The sequence below is a fragment of the Acipenser ruthenus genome, chromosome 2 (assembly GCF_902713425.1).
Source record: "Acipenser ruthenus chromosome 2, fAciRut3.2 maternal haplotype, whole genome shotgun sequence".
NCBI lineage: Eukaryota > Metazoa > Chordata > Actinopteri > Acipenseriformes > Acipenseridae > Acipenser > Acipenser ruthenus.
Window position 1 is genome coordinate 78,417,673 of NC_081190.1, and position 17,924 is coordinate 78,435,596.

At 38.6% G+C, this 17,924-nt stretch overlaps 1 protein-coding gene across 3 annotated transcripts in view; it reads right to left on the reverse strand.

Moving 5' to 3' along the window:
• tmod1 (tropomodulin 1) overlaps positions 1-10,595 on the reverse strand; it is a 44,428-nt gene extending 33,833 nt beyond the window's left edge. Inside the window, exons 1-3 of one of the 3 annotated variants that reach the window (XM_034015578.3) lie at positions 10,447-10,595; positions 6,845-7,012; positions 1,211-1,367 (exon numbers count right to left, since the gene is read on the reverse strand). In XM_034015578.3, the coding sequence (XP_033871469.1) occupies positions 1,211-1,367; positions 6,845-6,964 (277 nt within the window). In that variant the 5' untranslated portion in view covers positions 6,965-7,012; positions 10,447-10,595. Of the gene's footprint in view, positions 1-1,210; positions 1,368-6,844; positions 7,013-10,215; positions 10,295-10,446 lie in introns of those variants that run through there. The other 2 variants (XM_034015580.3, XM_034015579.3) reach the window with 2 other exon arrangements.
• Between the last annotated feature and the right edge of the window lie 7,329 nt (positions 10,596-17,924).

Consider the following 17,924-nt stretch of genomic DNA (forward strand, 5'->3'; position numbering starts at 1 on the left):
GTAACTGTCTAAATGAAAAGCTTAAGGCAGGGCAATTCCCCTGGGACACCATTTACATTCTTCCCCCAGTCATTGACAATATGAGAATAAAGACACCAGCCGTTGGCTATTAATCTCTGGTAGTTGTCCTACAGCTAAAATTAAAAGGCTGCTTGTCATTTTTTCAATTCTATGTTAATAATAGAAAAGCAATCTACCAGACCATCTTGGGTTACACAAAAAGTGTCCCTGACATTTTTAGCTGTCCCCCTCCCGCCCCTCGGGTTAGGAATCACGGGGAGTGTGTGACTCAGTTATTGTTTCCTTTCCACCTTGGATTTATGTATTTATTTGTATTGCCATTGATTACAGAGTTCAGGTTACAGCTGCTAAACCACCTCCTCAGGGATTACACTTCTCCCTTGTCTTCTTTTATCTGAGCAATTGTACCCAATAATGCTGTATCAAACTGACAGACCTTTCTTGTCCATCCCTGGGACCTGCTGAACTTAATACAACACAAGACATGACTTTTCGGGCAATGCAAGGTATTACTTCAAGTAAATTAGGAAGCAGAGCTCCACCACAGAACGTATTTGTAAGGAAGTCATTTGGAAATTAGGTAACTGACTAATTTTCTTTGCTAATAGAAGCTGAACCGTTTGTACTCCTTTCCAAGTAGTTTTGAGGGACTGGGAGCTGCAGGTGATTGATCAGGACATTTTAGTGACAACACTCCACATTGTTTTGTGTGGTGGAGGCCTTGAGTAGGTCCTTGAACAGAATGCTCTGAAGCAACAGGAGGTTAAAAGTGCCAAGCAGGGGGTTAAAAAGTGGCAGTAGAGGTGACAAGGGTTCACTGCTAAGACTGGGTAAGAGGGCAGCAATAAGGGCAGTTCTGAAAGAGGGCTCAAGAGAGGTTAAAGTGCCGACTGAGGAAGAGGAGGAAGTTGTGAGCAGCAAGTGCTTGTATAGATACATGATAGAAGCAGTGACCACTGGGAGAATTGTGCAAACTGTTCACTGTACAGGGCAGGCTTTAATTCCCAGTAATAAGATGTGTTAAGAAGGACCAAGTTTCCTGGATAAACAACAGCACATCCACTTCTAACACTTGTAAAATGATATCAAGCACAGCCAATCAGTGTTTCTTAAGTGGGAATTGTTGTACAGTGGCGCTCACTGCTGTGGAACACTGGTTTATGGAACCTATCAGGTTTAAATGCCCTACCTCTCTTCTCGCCAGTGTAGGGTACTGTGTCCTCCTGGTCTGGGTGCTCTATAGCCTGCTTCTCTAAGTGAGCCAGCAGGTTGTCCCGTTTAAAGGTGCCGGTGGGAGTCTTTTTGGTCTGGTCCTTCTGTCTCAGTCCAGCAGGCAGGAGGGCATTCTTAACATCAGAGACAAAAGAAAGAAAATGAGCAGAGGGCCATGACAGCATAAAGTAGAAAAAACTAAGCTTTCTAATAGGTTAATATGATTGAACATTGACCAAATGTGCAGAGACGTACGCAGGGATTTGATAAACTTCCTATCCCAACAGGGATAAGCCACTTTCCCTCAGGTTTATGTACCCCAGGATTACTCTGGTATTTGATCCCTTTCCCTGCTGTAGTACAGCTGGAGTAAGCCTTTTCCCCACCTGGCTAAGCAAAGGTTGTGTATTTTTTTTCTAGTTTATCACATAGACAAAAACTATGATTTTTTTAATGTGTATTACTCTTTTGTTTGTAATCAAACACAGACCATTTAAGTTGACTGTGTGTATATTTTTATTTGTGCATCAATTAACGGCCAATAAAACTTACTATTTTAGATTTTAACTGAATTTGTACAAATATAGTTTTGTGGATAATTGCACGATTGCAGCGTTACACATGGACTATATAGAGATCAATAGTTGATATTCTTCTTGTAACTATATTAACTATGAAAACCTTTTTTTTTAATGTATTTAGTATTATCTGTGATGCCGATGCTACAGTCAGTTTGAATAAAATGTAATCAATGTTTACAGGCTTCTGTACAACAAAGAGATAGAGAAACTTATTACTGAATTTTAACACATTTTGATTTCTTTGCTTATACTGATAATGGCTACAGACTACAAGGAATGCGTCTGGTTTTAGTTTACATGGCAGCTTGACAAAATACCATGAGAGAAAAAAGTTAAACATGAAAGATTATCTACAATTTTCACTGACATCATTAAAAGATAAAGGAACACAGGAAAATTGTCGATCCATTCACACCCCAGGAGGCATGATCACAAGGGAATGTCATGTCAGATAGAATGGAGTAAATTGGGGATGTGGAAAAGATCACTGATATATCCAGAAACGGAAACAAAATGTGGCTGTGAAATGGTTAATTTCTACTGGACACCATCTCTAATTCAAGAACATCAAAGTATACAGCTGTGTACCAAACATTAAGACAATAATTCAAAGTTAACAGGTACATAAGGGCCTTTTTATTTTATTGTGTTACATGTTCCCATGTGTTGCTACAACTGTTTACGTAAGATGTGTGTATTGTTTTAATTTTTTTTTTTTTTTTACATTGACCACTTTTTCTAAACTTTTAAACTGCATTCCATGCCTCGAGATGGCTTCACATGTACCTGCATGGACCTCTCAGAACTACATTTCCCATCATCCTATGCTCACATATGTAACCGAGATGGATTTACCAGTAATTTATAGTATCTTCATAAACCTCAAACCACTAGTGTACACTTATGATTATGAAATAGAAATTCATATTATTTGTGCAATATTTCAGTTTGATATAGGGTGGCATTGAGGAATGAATTAGTTCAACAGTACACAGAAATGTTTTCACGCAAAGCAAAAATAATGACATGATGTCAGTCGTTACTAACCTTATTAGTTAAAACATACAAAAAATGTGATTCCTAACTGAAGGTAGTAAACATTAGCCAGAAAGCCATTCATCGTTAGTATAATTTTCAGATTTAGAGAATTACAAATATTAAAGGATGAAGAAACACATGGTTATCCTACGAAAAAAGAAAAAAAAACTGTTTGTTACAATTTAATAGCTTTTACTTTTTGTTGTTTTCTTTTTTTGCAGTAAAACTTTGCAGTCCACTGAACAGATGTCAAGACAGAGCTGTCCAACCTCGCAACAGCAATGTATTTTGATTACTTGCTTCTATTATTATTATTATTATTTATTTATTTCTTAGTTTCCTAAGACAAACATTCCTTTGTCCTTGTAGTCTTTTCAAACCCATCGATTCTCCACTTGTAAATCAAGAGTAATATTGGGGAGCTGAGCGAGACTACAACACAAGAGAACACAGTAATCTACACAGCGATTTAAAAAGTCTGAAGAGATGCAACTCATGCAAATACCAGGATTTTGTAATCTACACACACAAGGTTACTTTCAAAACGTGGTAAGGTAAATGTTCTTAATTTAAGCATTTTAAAAAGTAAATCTGGTTTCCTTTTTTGTTTAACCCTTTAAAAAAGATACAAGGGACATATTTGTCCCACAAAAAAATTATGCTAACTTTCTTATTTTTGCAATGAAACAGGGTTTAAAACATACGGCCAGCTTGGATCTGGTCATGCAAATTGTCAGTTTCCTCGTGATGAGTCACTCTCAAATGTATATTAAGAAGAAACCGTTTGAACAACCGCTCAGTTCCTTGTGTACCTCCAGGGGTAAATACTGTTCTGTGTTACGCTGTTTTTTAAATACGAGTTAACAAGCTTTGAAAATAGCCACCCACGGCTAATTATAGAACACCACAACTGGGACTGACAAGAAATAAGGCCTGTGCAGCTTCATTATGCCAGGGCAATGTCTGCCAAGCCCTTCTGTCTTTTATATAGTTTATCACAATAGCAATGCTGTTTTACACAATTGCCAAGGGTGGTCCTTCATTTTGGAATTGAAATTAATTGGGAAAACTTTATTTGGATGCACGCAACTGTTGTAAACATGGAAAGTGTAATGAGAGTCATTATCTGAGATTAGTACTCACTGGCACATTTTTACATCACACACTGTTACAACAAGATATCAGGTATCTCAGAGACCACAAACTGACTGGTATTATTCATTGTACATAGCTGTCACATGTTGTAATGGAAAGTTGAGCATTATTATTTGGCTTACACCATTTGCATTAGATCCACAGCACAATTATATAACACAGGAACAGCAGCAATATTGCAGTAATTAAAGGCAGGCAAATCCTACCACAAATATACTGCAAGGTGTTGTACTTGATACAGTGCTACTAATATTCCTACCAAACGTTGCTCTTAATTGTTTTTTGTTTTGTGAACCTCTACACAACAAGGCCCTAATTTACACAAAAACATGTTCAACCAAACTTTATTATCCACACATGAACACAGCAATGCTTGGCACTAAAAGCACAGCACCACAATTAGTGAGGAGGGTATTATAAATCGAATAAGTAACACCAGGCTGTGAAGTAGTTTTTTGGTCATGTCTAGGCTGGTTCTGATAACATTACAGATATTATAATAGTAAGGAGAGCACTACATAATTACAGTTGAATAGGACCAGGCTGGTCATCAGAAACAACCAAGGTGTAATCAAAAACAAGTGAATGCGAGTAAAGAATGTTGTAGTATGGTTAAAACTGTTCAGAGTTCAGGTCGCCTTTTTAATCGGACGTATTTTACTTGCTTATTTTTGTAATCTTGTGTTTTATTATCCATCATTCTTCTCACTTATTCATTAATTTCTTCAACTGTTTATTTTTAAAATGTTTTTTTTTTTTAATTGTTATTTATTGATATTGTTATTATATGTATTATTATTTATTGATAGTTATAATTATGTATTGTTATTTTTACTATTTCTTGATACTGCATACTCTCTGTTTTAACTGACATATAAAGTGCTTTGAGATACTATGGTATTAAAAGGCGCTATATAAATAAATAAAATAAAATGGAATTTAAATTGTTAAAATGCAGTGTGAAGAGGGCGTTTTGTCATTCCACGGCTGTCAATTATTATTATTATTATTATTATTATTATTATTATTTTCTTTGCAGACGCCCTTATCCAGAGCGACTTACAATTGTTACAAGATATCACATTATTTCACATTATACAGATATCACATTATTTTTTTTACATACAATTACCCATTTATACAGTTGGGATTTTACTGGAGCAATCTAGGTAAAGTACCTTGCTCAAGGGTACAGCAGCAGCAGTATTCCCCATCTGGGATTGAACCCACGACCCTCCGGTCAAGAGTCCAGCGCCCTAACCACTACTCCACACTGCTGCCCCCCGTCCAAATTCACAGGTCTGGTCACAGCCATTGATTAGGAAACTTTTAATTATGACAATTGTAGTAATACTGAAACAAACTTATAAAATTATTTGACAAACGTTTTGAGTAGAAGTCTTCTTTAGTTTCTGCCATGGAGTGTTTTTTTCATTGACCGAGTGTGGCTAACACAGGCTGAATTATTCAATACTTTCTGACCTCTGCTTGATCTGATCCTGTGTTTTTTATTTCTGTCACTGCCCCCCTTCCGCTCCCCAGGGAGTCTCGCAGTATCAGACTGCACTGACAAGGCATCCCAGCTATACATCCCGGGCAGCAAGGGCTTTAGTCTCAAAGGCAGCCTGAAGAACAAGCTGATACATAACACGCTGCACATCACAAGTGACTGCAATCTCCAGAATGCAATGCGATGACAGGTCTCACACTAGAAAATGCCTTTTGCTGTGCTGAAATCCGAGAAGTGGGTTTTTTTTGTATCATATATTGCATTGTTTATGAATCTCTCTCTATATGTTTATATCATAGTATTTCACGAATTTGTTTTTGCAAAAACATTATTCGGTTTATTTTACCTTTTTAAAATGTATATAGACGAACTGTATTTACGAATTGTAATTAACCTTTGTTGTAGTTAAAAAAAAAAAAAAAAAAAAAAAAAAAACTCGTACTCTATGCAATAAATTATTGTTCAATAAAAATGACTTAAATAACAAATGTAACAGACAGTGGAGGAATCGTCGTTTTTAATTTCTACATTTTAATGATGAAACCACAAGAGAGCAACTCAAGATGTGACTTCTTATACTTTTACCTCACAGTTTACTATTGAATATTTAAAGTTATAGATGCTTTTGTGTCTGTGGTATGGCATCACTAGGATATTCATAGGTAAAGACACAGTATATGCACAGTAGCCCCAGCACACTGATGTCAGTAAAAAGTCAGTGGAAGTATGATGACTTATCTGTTATTTTACAATACATAATGTCTATCCTATTATCAAAATGAGCCGATTGAGCATCAGTTAGGTTGTGTGAATTGGGTATTATCTTCCAGTGTGGCAATACGACTATGAATTTGAAATGTATATGTTTTCATTATAGTCAAATCATGGTCAGAATAGTACATTTGATCACATTCACTTTTAAAAAAGGACGATTCAGGACTATTTCTTGCATGTGAACACTCCTGCTTAAAGGCATCCCTTATTAAAAAGTGTCCCATAGTAAAAGCATAGTGCAAGCATGGTGAAGCATAGGTAAGCATTGTAAAGACCAGCAAGGTAAGGTAAAGCATAATAAAAAAAACATGGCAAACCGGGGTAAACTATGGTAAATGCATAGTAAAACTACTATATGGGAAAAGTATGGGAAAACTGCAAAAATACTGTGGTGAATTTTAGAAATTTTCAAACACATTTAATTAGGGTTCCCATATAGTCTGAACATGATATTATTAAAATGTTTAAACCAGGACTGTTAAACAGGGTTAAGAAAAGCAGGAGCCTTCCTGCAGCTGTCCCCTGTGGTTAGCAGCAATAGGTAGAGACTTACATCAGGGTCCAGCTCCTCCAGCTCATCCTCCAGACTCTTCAGCTCCTCCACCGAGAGCTGCTTAAGAATCTCGTCCTCGTCCACATCTCTGTACTTCTCCAGTTCCCTTCTATACGACATGGCTGGAAAGAAAAGTTCCCTTTCTCGCTAGGCAAGCCCAAAGAATACCTGAAACAAAAAGTCTCTGTTTAAAGTGACACTGGGTTGTTTTTTAGGCAAAGTGAATGATTTGTATTAAAAGGATGAGATGGGAGTGGGTTTGTTTGAAATTTAGGGCACGTTTTAAAACGAATAGGATCCGAGACTAAATGCAAGGTTATGTAAATTCTCCTCAATATTTTCCTTCGGTCTCAAACAGGTCTCATAGTTAATGAGCACAATGTACAGATCACTCCTTGCAGGTATCTCAATGCTACACTGCCATGAAAGCTGGGATTGGTTATTTAACAGAGGAGTCAAACAGGAGGTTTCTGTGAGTTTGAGTTTTTGTGCAACTCCCAGAAGTAACCAAATCGATGCTTTTCCAATAAATCACGTTTTCAATATCCATGCCCTCTTCAATTGACCTCTTCTAGTACAATTCTGTAAAGCACTCAATGGTTGCATAGGTAGGCGATGTAGTTTTTTTTTAAAAAACATGTGCAAATGTTTATTAAGTTTCTTTTAGTATTTCTAAATTTAGCACTGTTGAGTGTTTAATATTTATGGATAACATGTGTAAAAGGGCACAAAGATTATAAAGGATATGTATATTCACACATACAAAATGTGCGAGGTCCTTCGGTCATACAACCAATAGTAAGACACTGACTTGCCAATGGATCACTGCAGACTGCGGAAGGACACAGTACAGTCCCAATTTAAAACTAAAGAAACTTAAAGAAAAGTACAAATAAAAAAATACATAAAGCAACTCAGTAGAAGCGTTGTATAAATCTAATATGCCACGACCTAATTGAAAATATCTGACTTATTTATACTCATTAGCCTGACCTCTTCGACCTCACATGCTATCATTAGTTATATATCTTATGTATTGCTGGAAATGTCCTGAAAATATTTATTACTTGCAATACTAATGATGTCAGTTATACTGTAGTTTATAATTCTACCACGTAAAAAATACAAAAAAAAGTTGACCCATAACTGTAGCAGGATATCTTTCATTCTAGATTAAACAGGATCACAAAGGTCAAAGGCTGGGGTACGGACCTTGTTTGTTTTGCATTTACCCACACAAATGATCCCAAGCAATCAAGGCTGGAGTATTTCTACATCTTGCTGAACGCTGGCCAACAGATACGAAGTCTGGATGGCAACACTACTCCTTTGTTTTGGGATTGTCTTTTTAGAATTTGAAGGCGGCAGTGTCCAATGACTGGTGGATATTAGAACAGTATACAGAGCAGTTTACTGTTAGTTTGTCACTTTCAATGTAGCAGATCTAAAAAGGTTTATGCAGGGTGACCATTCCCACCAACTGTCCCAGTGTCCCCCAACCTTTAAAAAGTCCTGGTTTGCAACAGATAGCACTCCTTACGTTAACTGCGTAAACAATTAGCAATCATATGAATGGTTACAGAACGCTATTTTTTCATGCAGGTTGCTATACTAAAAGTATGCAAAATCCAACAATGAAAAGTGCAGTGGTTCTGCAGCAGCCACAGGTTGTTTTGTGTTTGTTTAATGTGAAAACAATAAGTGATAAATACACTATATTCAGATAAGAAGCATTCTTTAAAAAATGCACAATTTTAAAACGAATGTGTGTGTCCCAGTAAAGCGCAAGACACTCCTTCCTCTTGACTGGTGCAGGTCAAAAGTTACAATAATGATTTCTTAGAGGTGGAGGTTTGAAAAGACCTTTTGAAAACATTTCCTACAGCTTCTTACACAAATCATTGCCTTTCCTGAAATACTTGTTTTATTAGAATTAGTATTTTGCAATTATCCAAGCAATGCGACTTTTACACAATGTTCTCCTTAAGTTTTAATTAATTAATAAATAAATAAATAAATAAATAAAATAAAATAAATATAACAGGCAATGCTTAAAATGCCCATTTAAGGGTACCAATGCGGTTTGCTACTAGTTTTCTGAAATGAAAGTGTTGCAAACTGCACTTGAGTAAAAGCTTTGTCACTTTGCAGCTTGCACCATTTTTTCAGAAGTTTCCAAAAGAACTTGCAGTATATGAAAAAATTTAAACTACAGAATTGTTTGCATTATTTTAAACACTCAACCATAAAACTAAGGAAAAACAGTATGTACAAATAGAAATCTATAGATAACCAGGTGAAGGGGAGCAACAGGTGCACCAGTTTCTAAAGAAGGCATTGCATTTCAGTAACATACATCATCCACCACAGCTGTGAATACAACATTAGAGCCATCAGTATCAAGATAAAGTTGACCTGTATCCACTGCATATACATATAAAAATGTATGTATGGACCAACAGATTCCTCAGCATATGCCAGGTTTCTATTTACTTCAAAGAATAGCATTTTCAAATTGTATGACAATTTTATCTAGAAAATCTAAATGTGATATATAGGAGAGACAGACCTGTGCATATCTCTATCCCCAGATGCTGATCCTCTCAATAACAAAGAATGGCAAAACCAAGTTTCATCACATGATAAACGGTTGTCTCGATATGTATACACTTACAACGGACTAAATATTACTTTCGCCAGAGACATGCACCCCAGTTGAACAAACGCTGGTGGAACTAGTAATTATGCATGTGGGGCTAATTGGATTTGACTGGAATGACCTCAAAACCCTCAAGGCGTTTTAAAAGAATTGAACCCAGAATGTAACTTTACCGTTGTCTTTTCCACTTAATAAAGCCATACACCTAATTAGGCAAGGTTAATGAACATAGGCATATTGCACTGCACCCAAACATGTTGGTATACTAATATAAAAGTAGTTAACAAACTTACATGCATTACTAAAAAACAAACCTTTAAAATTATGTAAATGTTCCTTTGGAGAACATTAAAGTAGATGCACACGTTCCTAATATTGCATTTAACACTTACTGAAACTACTGAGATCAAACTAACCAATAATAATAATAATAATAATAATAATAATAATAATAATAATAATAATTACGAATACGCGTGTTTGTGGCTCATGCCTACGTAAATGAATAAGAATTTAGAATTCTGATGAACTCTGAACCCTGCTTTGATTTTATTATTACATCAATTTACTGCATTATTACTATTGTATTAATACTATTACTATTCCATTTCCCAACAAGAGCATTTAAAAAAACACAACCATTTCAATGACTGTGCATATCCTCTTTGATATTACGAGACATCGATTTGTACTTGTCAAAATGTATACCCACGCTTCCAATATCTTTTCAATTTTTTGGATGCATTGTGTCAAAGATGTTGTATGCGCCTTTAACTTATTCCCGACGAATGAGTATTCCCCTTCAATACAGTCTATTTATAGAGAGCAAGTCTCACTTTGTGACTGCTGAATATTTTGCCCACATATGGCTTCTTTTGCAGCACTGATGAAAGGGGCATACAAAAAATGAATGTTCGGGTTAAAATGAGAGTGAAGTTCTTACCTCTATTGAAAAAGATATCAGGAAGAATCGCAATTTAGCGCCAAAAAGCACGGCGTACTTGTTGCTGTGGAAGAAGTTGCTGTATTCCCCACTAAAGCTTAACTTGGTGGGGGGGTTGGTCCTTGATGAAACTCAGCTGGAACCTCAACAGCCCTCCTCCTGACTTTGCTGTCACTCAAGTGATGTCATTCTTACAAGGTGCTGTAAGAAGTGGGTAGTAGTGCGTTTGACACACAGAAATTGAGGCACAGTTTAGAATTTAAAACGCAGCAAGCAATATATGCATACTTTTCTGTGCATGATTCATGTGCCGCAATGCCCCTATATGGTCTCAAAGGTAGTTTATCTGCTTTTAAGATTGTAAATGCTTAAATAAACTCAAAGCCATCATGTCGATGCATTCTTTTCTTATACTGCACCTCTAGTGGAGAATATATTTAGTTTTATGACCTTTGACTTCAAGTTCAGGAGCTTCTTTTCAGGTCTAGTTGCTTCCATAAAAAAAATGTTATGTATTGTAGGCTAGATCTGCCATGTCAATCTTTTTTAACCTTTTTTGCAACACATAGTTGGAGTTTAATGGACCACTAAAAAAGAAAGAATAACCACCAAGGCCCTCATCTGAAGACATTTTTCTATCTTATCTTTATTTTGCTTAGATGCAGCAAGCACAAGAGCTAAGATTTATTCTCAGCAAAGGAAAAAAGCGGCCTCTAAAATTTAGTAAACTAAAATAAACTGCAAATGGAACGTCATATTTTTGAAAAATGTATCTAGAAATGAAATGCTTCAGGATTCTCAGACGCATCTCGAAGGAAGTAGAGGTCAGCGAAATTTAAGCAAAATAGTCCAATAGGCAAATACCCCAACCACACATCATGCACTTAAGTTTGTATTTCCTGTTTTAGATGTCAACACATCTCATCACAATTTAGAGCTAGGCAGGCCTTATGAAATCAATTCAGATCAGGTTCCATTGGCAAGGAAAACATTACACTGATAACACTGGCGTCCTCTACCAAAAACCAGGGGATGCCAAGAATGGCGTTGATACAGTAGCTCATTAAGGAACCCTCTTTGTCTGAGCTAGAGCTTAAGCAATGCTCCATCAGGGTTTAAGGTGCTGTCCTTCAAATGAGATGTTAAACTAAGGACCTGCCAACCAGACATAATTCATTACAAATCCCATTGACATCTGAAGAAAACCAGTGGTGTAAACCCTCACTTTGATAGATACATTCCAATCAAGGAGTTGAATTCTGACCTGACTTATTCCCCAATCCTTGTAAACAGCGGGATGGAGTTTCTGAAAATGAGTGGATAAGAACATAAGGAAGTTTACAAACGAGAGGAGGCCATTCAGCCCATCTTGCTTGTTTGGTTGGTTCTGATCCCAGAATCTCATCAAGCAGCTTCTTGAAGGATCCCAGGGTGTCGGCTTCAACAACATGTAATAATAAACTTAACGAGGTTAAGTAACAGCAGTTGCACATATATAGCAATAGACATTTCCATAGAAAAGCATCAGACAGAAAACAATACTCAAAGGTAGTTGGCACTTCTTTTAATGCGAATAAACAAGCTCAAGCAGATTGTGTGATGTTCAACACAGCCAGTTAGAATTCCTAATAACAGGAAATCAAAGACAGAGCTGTTGTTTAGATACAAAACACCAGCACCCGGCAGGCACGCTTACCAATAAGTTGAGCTTTTTTTTTTTTTTTTTTTTTGCCAACAGCAGAGAACTTTGCTTTTGTTTCCCAGCTGCCAGATTACATTCTCCAAGAAATTATAGAAGCCAAAACATTGGTACACTAGGTGCCAGAGCTGGCGTCATCTCTACTCCCCAGGCTCCACTTTGCCACAATGGATGTAAATAAGGCTTGGATTCTGTCCTTGAAATGTTGCCCCTATTTTTTTATTCCTTATTTATTCCCACAACATGTATAATATGTAGTAGTGGTTAGGGCTCTGGACTCTTGACCGGAGGGTCGTGGGTTCAATCCCTGGTAAGGGACACTGCTGCTGTACCCTTGAGCAGGTACTTTACCTAGATTGCTCCAGTAAAAACCCAACTGTATAAATGGGTAACTGTATATAAATTAATAAATAAATAATAAAATTGTAAGTCGCCCTGGATAAGGGCGTCTGCTAAGAAATAAATAATAATAATAATGCTAGTATACAAAGTGAGGTTTAAGGTACTACTGTTATGTTTTCCATTCATGTGATAATGTAACTGTGCTTGAACATGAATCCACAGGCCTTTTAATTGTACTGCATAAGGCAAGTGCAGCATTGAATTAATGCATCAAAGTGAGAGAAGCAGAAATGAAATCAAAATGATACGAGGGCACTTAAAAAAGCCTGCCAAAGAACAGACATATGGCTGGTTTCACAGACCCGTCTATCACTAATCTTGTACTAACTAATGTTATTTTAGGTAAACTAGTCCAAGACTAGTCAGGATCTGTGAAACTAGCCGTTGGTAACACAGTACATTCCCCACCACAACTGTAAATTAAATGAACCATGATGATGAAAAAGTTGATTTACATATACAGTACATGTATCAACTTACAGCACAAGAATTAGCAATTCAAGGTTTCAAGAACATTGGATAAGGGGGTCTCCAGATACATGCAAGGGTGACAGACAGAAAGCCCTCCCCTCCGTCCCGAGAATCTGATAGGTCAATAATTAAACTAAATGATAATGACATTGTTAGATTAGATTATTGGCTGTAAATTATCACAATAATCATGATTATCAGCTGAATAAAAAAATAGCACATTTCTTATAACATGTCTTATTCCCCATCCCCCTCTGGTATTCTGTCTTTCTGAAACCTGTTTCTTGGACAGTAGGGGGCCCCCACCTCTGTGCTGTGACCTTTCAGCTCTGGTTTGTTTATTTATTTAAAAAAGGGGCAGTGCTGTAGCCTTCTCAAAACAACCATTCACAATCCAAGTGTCTTATTGCCACACGACCGGTGTGTAACCCTGCACAAGATGTACAGTCATAAAAGAAAATAACGCTCACTTTGATGCGAAGCGCTTCCTGCGAAAGGACATTTACGTCTCGCACAGGCAGCTTACTGATTCAATGCAGAGCTACGGTTACCCACAAACATATCATATCGGGTAACAGATATGAGGTTTTCAATGTAATATAAATTTATGCAAAAACATTTAGATAGATTATGCCAAAACTACCATTTGATAGTTCTCTAGACATTAAAAATGTGAAGCGTGACATACGTAAATCCCTCATCAGGCGATAAAAAGAAGCAATAGACAGACAATATTAAATTCAGCATAGAACACGGGTATAAAACAAGTAATCCCAGACACACAAAATAACTTTTGTAGCAACAAAACATTACCAATTTGTAGAACCAAATTCTCATGGGGATGCCTAAATGGCATATTCACCCTTTTAAAATTACCATGAGACTCCAATTAGCATAATCTTGCAAAGCATTAAATGATTTACTTAAAATAAATCACTGACTCCATCACACACAAAAAATGTATGAAAAGGCAAATCTGTATCAAATGATTAAATGCAGACTCCACAATTATTTCATCCACTGTAATAAGAACAAAGTTTACAAACGAGAGCAGGCCATTCGGCCCATCTTGCTAGTTTGGTTGTTAGTAGCTTATTGATCCCAGAATCTCATCAAGCAGCTTCTTGAAGGATCCCAGGGTGTCAGCTTCAACAATATTACTGGGGAGTTGGTTCCAGATCCTCACAATTCTGTGTAAAAAAAAGTGACTCCTATTTTCTGTTCTGAATGCCCCTTTATCTAATCTCCATTTGTGACCCCTGGTCCTTGTTTCTTTTTTCAGGTCGAAAAAGTCTCCTGGGTCTACATTGTCAATACCTTTTAGAATTTGGAATGCTTGAATCAGATCTCCGCGTAGTCTTCTTTGTTCAAGACTGAATTAGATTTAATTCTTTTAGCCTGTCTGCATACAACATGCACTCTTTCTACAACAGCAATATCCTTTTTGTAACGAGATGACCAGAACTGAACACAATATTCTATTATTATTATTTATTTCTTAGCAGACACCCTTATCCATGGCGACTTACAATCGTAAGCAAATACATTTCAAGTGTTACAATACAAGTAATACAATAAGAGCAAGAAATACAATAACTTTTGTTCAAGCAAAGTACAAGTGTGACAAAACACAATTCAATAATACAGCAGATAATAGCGATAGTTACATCAGGATATGATTAAATAGTGATAGTTACATCAGGATGAGATTAAATAAAAAGTACTACAGGTTAAACACTTGGCAGATTACAATATTCTGAAGTACAGGATTAAATGCAGTAAAATAGGGGGCAGATAAGAGCAAAATAAAGCACATTTACATGAAGGGTGATAGGTGTCCCAGGATACAAACAGAGGAGTTCTACAGGTGCTGTTTGAAGAGGTGAGTCTTAAGGAGGCGCCGGAATGTGGTCAGGGACTGGGCAGTCCTGACATCTGTAGGAAGGTCATTCCACCACTGCGGAGCGAGGGTGGAGAAGGAGCGGGCTCTGGAGGCAGGGGAGCGTAGCAGAGGTAGAGCTAGTCTTCTAGTGCAGGCGGAGCGGAGAGGTCGAGTGGGGGTGTAGGGAGAGATGAGGGTCTGGAGGTAGCTGGGTGCAGTCTGGTCAAGGCATCTGTAGGCTAGTACAAGAGTCTTGAACTGGATGCGAGCGGTGATCGGGAGCCAGTGGAGCGAGCAGAGTAGTGGAGTAGCGTGGGCGAAGCGAGGCAGAGAGAACACCAGGCGGGCAGCAGAGTTCTGGATGAGCTGGAGCGGACGGGTGGCGGACGCAGGGAGGCCAGCCAGGAGGGAGTTGCAGTAGTCTAGGCGGGAGAGTACCAGGGCCTGGACCAGGAGCTGGGTAGCATAGTTGGTGAGGAAGGGTCGGATTCTTCGGATGTTGCTCAGGAAGAATCGGCAAGTGCGTGCCAGAGTGGAGATGTGCTGGGAATAAGAGAGGCAGGGGTCCAGGGTGACTCCAAGGTTCTTAGCTGAGGAAGAGGGAGAGAGTGTGGTAGATTCCAGAGGAACAGAGATAGAGAGACGCTCGGGCTCCTCCCACTCAGGCGTAGGACGCTCGGGCTCCTCCCACTCAGGCGTAGGACGCTTGGGCTCCTCCCACTCAGGTACTGGCGAGCTGGCATAGGGGCATCCCGACCAGTCGTGTCCCCCTTCCTCACAATCGCCCGCACCAGCTCGGTGGCACCTCGGAGCAGTCCCTCCAGCGGTGATCCACGTTTCCGCACCAGGTGCACCAGGGGAACAGGTTCTCTGGCTCCTCTGGCCGCCGTTGCAGTTCTGGTTGGGGCGGTGGGAGCAGCAGTCTACCTCCCCCTGCTGGTGGTGGAGACTGAGGCGACCCCTGCTCCTCCCTCTCCTGATGGACAGGGCAGCAGGCCACGTAGTGCTCACCTCCGCAGATGGGGCATAGTTGGGGTAGCTGTCCGAGGGGGTACCAGGGGCAGTTGGTGCTGGAATGCCCAGGCTCAGCACAGCAGTAACACCCGGGCTGCTGTTCCTCCGGCTGGTGTTGTGGTTGCTGTTGCAGCTTTCCTTTCCCAGTCCTTTTCCTTCTCCCTACCTTCCTCCCTTGAGCTGGTTTCTCCTCCTCTTGGAAAGGGCAGACAACCACTGTGTGCCCGTATACTCCACAAGCAAGGCACCAGCCTTGGTCCTCCAGCTCACTGCAGCCGTCTCTCCAGCTATCCATTTATTATTTTTTTTGATAAGTACCTTTTCTGGCCTGAGTCCTGGAGGCGCTGTCGTCCCGGTTCTGACACCACGTGTGACAGGCTGGGTGCAGGGAGGAACTCAGACCAGAGAGAGAGAGAGAAACACACACACAGACAGACGGTGGTGATGAGTAATGCTGAGTGCAATGGTGGCACTCAGCGTTTATTAAACGAAATAAAAGGTTTAAACAGACAGAACAGAAAACAGGACACGGCACTTCACGCCAAAATAAAGAGACAAACAAAACGGACTATACAGTAAACAGACAGACACACAAACAAACACGGTGAGTTTTAAATAAACAAGTACCGTGCTGGTCCTACCAGCACGTAATAGCAATTGATATTTAAACTTATTTCTCCTTCTCTCTCACCCGTACTCCACTCTCGAACACCCAACCCAGAGTGAGTCAAACGTGCATCTATATATACTGTTGTGCTGGGATTCAATTACGAATGAATTATTCAATTGAATCCCAGCACGTGAATTAATTCTGTGCAACCCCGTGCTCACATACTATACTTTAAATGCACGAGAAGTGATAGTGCAATCCCGTGCCTAAATATAATTATACAATTTAAATACTCGTGCTGCACACACCCATTTATATCCCGTGTACCAACTACAATACACCAACATTTAACACACCACACGCAATATACAACATATAACACACACATGCACACAGGGGCGGGGCAGATTGCCACACTACCATATGATATTTAAAATGCACATTTGTATTGCCTGTGAGCAGTACCTTACACTTTTCTCTATTAAATGTAATTTGCCATGTGTCTGCCCATTTCTGAATGCTGTCTAGATCATTTTGAATGACCTTTGCTGCTGCAACAGTGTTTGCCACTCCTATTTTTGTGTCATCTGCAAATTTAACAAGTTTGCTTACTATACCAGAATCTAAATCATTAAATGTAGATTAGGAATAGCAGGAGGACCCAATACTGATCTCTCTGGTACACCACTGCTATGTTAACCACTCCCTAAACCATGTGCATGCATTTCCTGGAATCCCTACTGTGCTCGGTTGGAGGAGTAATCTTTTATGCAGGACTTTGTCAAAAACTTTCTGGAAATCTAAATAAACCATGTCATATGCTTTGCAATGCAATTATCCATTGTCGATGTTGCATCCTCAAAAAAACAAAGGGATTTAGACATGATCTCCCTTTCCTAAAACCATGCTGACTGACTCCCAGGATATTGTTACCATATAGGTAATTTTCCATTTAGGATCTTCTATTATATGTAAATATATGGACACTATAAGAAGTCAGGCTTATTGGTCTGTAGTTACCTGGTTCTGTTTTTTGTGGATCGGTATTACGTTTGCAATTCTCTAGTCTGTACAACCCCTGTCTCAAGAGACTGTTGCATGCTCTTGGTTAGCAGTTTGTAAATAACTTTTCATTTCTTGAGTACTATTGGGAGGATCTCATCCAGCCCAGGGGATTTGTTTATTTTAAGAGCTCCTAGTCCCTTTAACACTTCCGCCTCTTATGCTAGTTATTTAAAACTGGATAGGAACAGGTCGACATGTTATTGCCCCAATGCATCAATGAACATTAAGAAAATATGCAACAAGCTTATTTAACAAACTTTATTTCTAAATAAACTATATATTTATAATAATTGGCACATTTCACAGTGCATCCAACTTAAGTAAACAATACTCTG